This window comes from Geospiza fortis, unplaced genomic scaffold (genome assembly GCF_000277835.1).
Source record: "Geospiza fortis unplaced genomic scaffold, GeoFor_1.0 scaffold147, whole genome shotgun sequence".
NCBI classification, from domain to species: Eukaryota; Metazoa; Chordata; class Aves; order Passeriformes; family Thraupidae; genus Geospiza; species Geospiza fortis.
In genome coordinates this window covers 2,946,374-2,950,088 of record NW_005054372.1, presented here as the reverse complement: position 1 = coordinate 2,950,088, position 3,715 = coordinate 2,946,374, and the positions used below count along the sequence as shown (strand labels likewise).

Here is a 3,715-nt window from a genome sequence, read left to right as displayed (position 1 = left end):
AGATATTGCACGTTCATGATTTTTTTCTTCACTAAGGTGGTTTGCACTGCAGTCAGAAGGCAGTGAGGAACCACTTTGGAGCACTGGGATAGGCATGCTGATTAGTATTATTTTGTGAGGTTATTGTTTTTAAATATTCAGATGTTTCCCCTCCCCCCCAATATTAAACACGCCTGACCAACTCACTGTTTGTACAATAAAAATTATTTAAAAAATAAGTCATTATGTATCTTATTTTCCTACAGGACTTACAGATAATCAGTACAGATGAAAATCAGGTGTTTGTGGCTGTACAGGAGTGGTACCAGACGGACACATACAACCTGTACCAGTCTGACCCACAAGGTGTTTACTACTCCATCTTGCTGGAGAATGTCCGGAGCACGAAGCAGCCAGAAGAGAATGTCCTGATAGATATTCTGGAGGTAGAACTTTATATTTCCCATTATGTGTAGTCTGTTGGGTGGATTTTGTTTTTTTATTATGAGTATAATTAATTTTAAGTAATGTATTTTCACAGTTATATTTAAATAGAAAGTCTAGGATTTCTGTCTTATTTGTAGCACATTGTTACTACTTACATGTTTCCCTCTTGCCCTACTAATGAGTTGTGTACTCTAACTAGATTCTTGGGGTGGGGTTCTATGGGTATGCAAATCCAGAACTTGCTAAGTTTTTTTTTAAGTTATTGAAAAGTGAATCTGGCAGCGCAATTTATTATTGAAGTAAGAAGTTATGCAGCTGTCTATGTACAGCTTTTTTCTTCTAGGTGACTCAGTGGTGCTTTTCCTGGCTTAGGAGCAGGACATCTTTTAGCCAGTAGGGTTTTAAGTAGTAATCCTGCAAGCCTTGTGGTAGGTTGTGTCAGCTCTGAAAGGCTAAGAGCCAATAAAATTAGATATTGGACAGCAAGTTCACTTGCTTTCAGTACATGTGTTGTGCCAACAGCATTTTCTATGAGACCAACTCGGCTGTAAACAAATCTATCTTGTATTTTAACATCAGCGCACTTGGCAAAATAAAAGACTGTAGTGTTTTGGAAGAGTATCAGAGGCTGTTATCAATTCCATTCCTGTTTAGGGAATGGAATTTCAGTGTAATGAATTTCAATATAATAAGATGTACATTTGCTCTAGTTCTGTTCTTTCTGGCCATTATCAGAGCATTAAACTGGTTTTGGTCTGACTCAGTTTGTCCCATTACCTGTCATTTGCCTGGTGTTAATAAAAAAAAAACAAAACAAAATTTTATAGGTGAACCAGGCTTCTTTGGCAAAGGTTTGTAGTAATTCTGGATACAAGGCACACACTGACAGAACTGTTAAATGGCTGTAATTAGACTCTTCTTGGTGGGGGAAAATGATAGGGTTTTCTTCCTCCTTATCTCCTCCATCTTTCTTTAGCCTTTTCTTTCTAAACGGCTGTGGTAAAACAAAAAGGTCTCTCATTACCAGTGATTATTTTCTAGACTCTACCTTTTTAGAAATGAGGTTTCCTAGTGAGTGAAGCTACACATTGTGTGTAGCCACGTTCCCACAGGGTGATTTATTGATAGCATTAATTTGCAGTGTTTTACTCTTGGGCACCACTGTGACCAAGGAAAGCTAAAAGGCAGTCAGGTGCAATCTGTACTCTTTGCATCACCTGTAGCATGTAATTTCAGATAAGTTGTACAGAGATGCTACCCCTGGCTATCCTTTTGTCTACAAGAATTATTAACTTAATTCAGTTACACTGATTGTTTAATAATTTCCCAATGTTGCCAAGAGCATATTAGATAATGCAATTGTAGTTTATTGTGTGCTGGATCAATTTTTAGGGTTACATTAAAAAGAAAATGTACACATGATAAGGACAATAACGGGGAGTCACACAATTCAATTTTTTTAAGCTATTTTTGAAATTGAGTTGCTTTATAGGAGAGCACTGATGGCTTCTAGATAGCTTGCAAGATAAATAATTAGTGCTCATCTTGTTTACTAGAATGGGATCAAGTGCTCATAATGTGTGGGTTGTTTACTCAGTATAAAATTGCTAATAAATAAAACACATATTGCAGCCCTTGAGGATGGGATTTTTTAATATAATCTGGGTTTTCTCTTTCGGGCATTTTAATGCAAGTATCCCATCTTGGGAAGGGGAATCTTCAGTGCAACACAGAGACAGTCCTCAGTGGTGGAAAATTCCTCTTTCTGCCAGTATGTAATTCTCCTTAAAATTTGTACTGTTCATCTTTATCTTTTGACTGCACTTAATCTTTTACTTGTACATCTGCCATAAAATTTTTAATAGGCATATGCCTGTCTGTATTAATTTTCTTTTCTATGCTTTATCTTTTTTTTTGCACTATATTTCTTCTCATGTTGCACACGTAAGAGGGAACACTTTACAAATACTTGTTTAAAGAAGAGAAGAAAAACAAAAATTAAGCACTAAATGATTGCCCAAAAGGAGCATGCCCTTGAATTATGTGACTGTATACAAGGAGCATGTCCTTGAAATTGTATCAAGTGTTGCCAGTGTGAAGGAGTCACAAATTTGACATAGGCATATTTGCAGAATGGGCATACTAATACAATACCTCTGCATTGGCTCCTGCTGTGACTCCTTATGTAGATAAGAGCCACATGAGTTGTAGTACACTGTCTTCATGCCTTTTTTCCCCAAACAACATATTGTATGTATTTAAATTCTAGTCACAAACATATATGATATAGCAGTAATTTCTACATTTCAGTAACTGATGCTAATAAACACTGTGGGACATCTGAACTGTGCTTCTTGCTACCAGCCAAACAGAATATTGTTGGGATGAAATATCAGAAATGTAACAAGGAGCAATTAATAAGTCACAGCAGAAAGTCTCAGAAAATAATTTTATAAGGTACAAAATGCTTTTCTAAGAGTACTGGGGAACAACTATCCCCTGAACTGTTTAAGAAAATAGGTACTCTGAGAACTAAGCTCAAAGTTAAAAAAAAAAATCAGCAGAAAGGTTCTTTGAATTTCCTCCTGTGCAGCTGTCTTGAGTGGCTCCTGGACTGTTCATCAGAGTAACTGAGCACTGCACAATGTTGAAATGTCTTCTTTTCCATAGCAACTTACTATTAATGTGAATCTTTTCCTTTCTTGATAGAAAGATACTTATCTTGCAATTTTAGATTAGGGAACTAAGTCAAGGAGTAGAATGTACAGAAGAATTTGGGTGCCTTGGCATCACAGTCTAATCCAGGAGATAGTTTAGACACACTTCATTTCCAGTATTTACAGAGTCAGGTATGTATTTGTATAGGCTACAGGACAAATGAAATGGAAAATGCTACAGCAGGGGTGGGATGTTTTAAAGATGCCATTTTTTACACACCATAATTTTGTGTTAGTTATTGGGTTTTAAGCTAATGCACCACTCCGAACATGATATTTCTGAACTTGCTCTGAAGATAGATGCCTGAAACCTATTTATTATTTCAAGCAGGGTTTATGCCTTTCATTCAAAATGCAACTGCTGTGAAGTGCTGGTTGGCTTTTATCTTTTAAAGCAGCAGTGAGAGGAGTTAACTGAGACACTGGAAGAAATGTTTTCATAACCTTTCAATGTTTAATAGATTCAAACGCTTATGTCCCATATTCTAGAGAGGAGAAGTTACCCTAGAGCTTGGTTAGATTAGAGATGGGAATGGCAATGGAGAAAAATTTTAGCCTGACTCCTATTTGAT

General features: G+C 36.5%; 1 protein-coding gene across 9 annotated transcripts in view; it reads left to right on the top strand.

Moving 5' to 3' along the window:
* SORCS2 (sortilin related VPS10 domain containing receptor 2) overlaps positions 1 to 3,715 on the top strand; it is a 361,254-nt gene that overhangs the window by 280,006 nt on the left and 77,533 nt on the right. For all 9 annotated transcript variants that reach the window (XM_031060109.1, XM_031060108.1, XM_031060107.1 and 6 more), the window contains exon 8: positions 246 to 425. In XM_031060109.1, the coding sequence (XP_030915969.1) occupies positions 246 to 425 (180 nt within the window). The remainder of the gene's footprint in view (positions 1 to 245; positions 426 to 3,715) is intronic.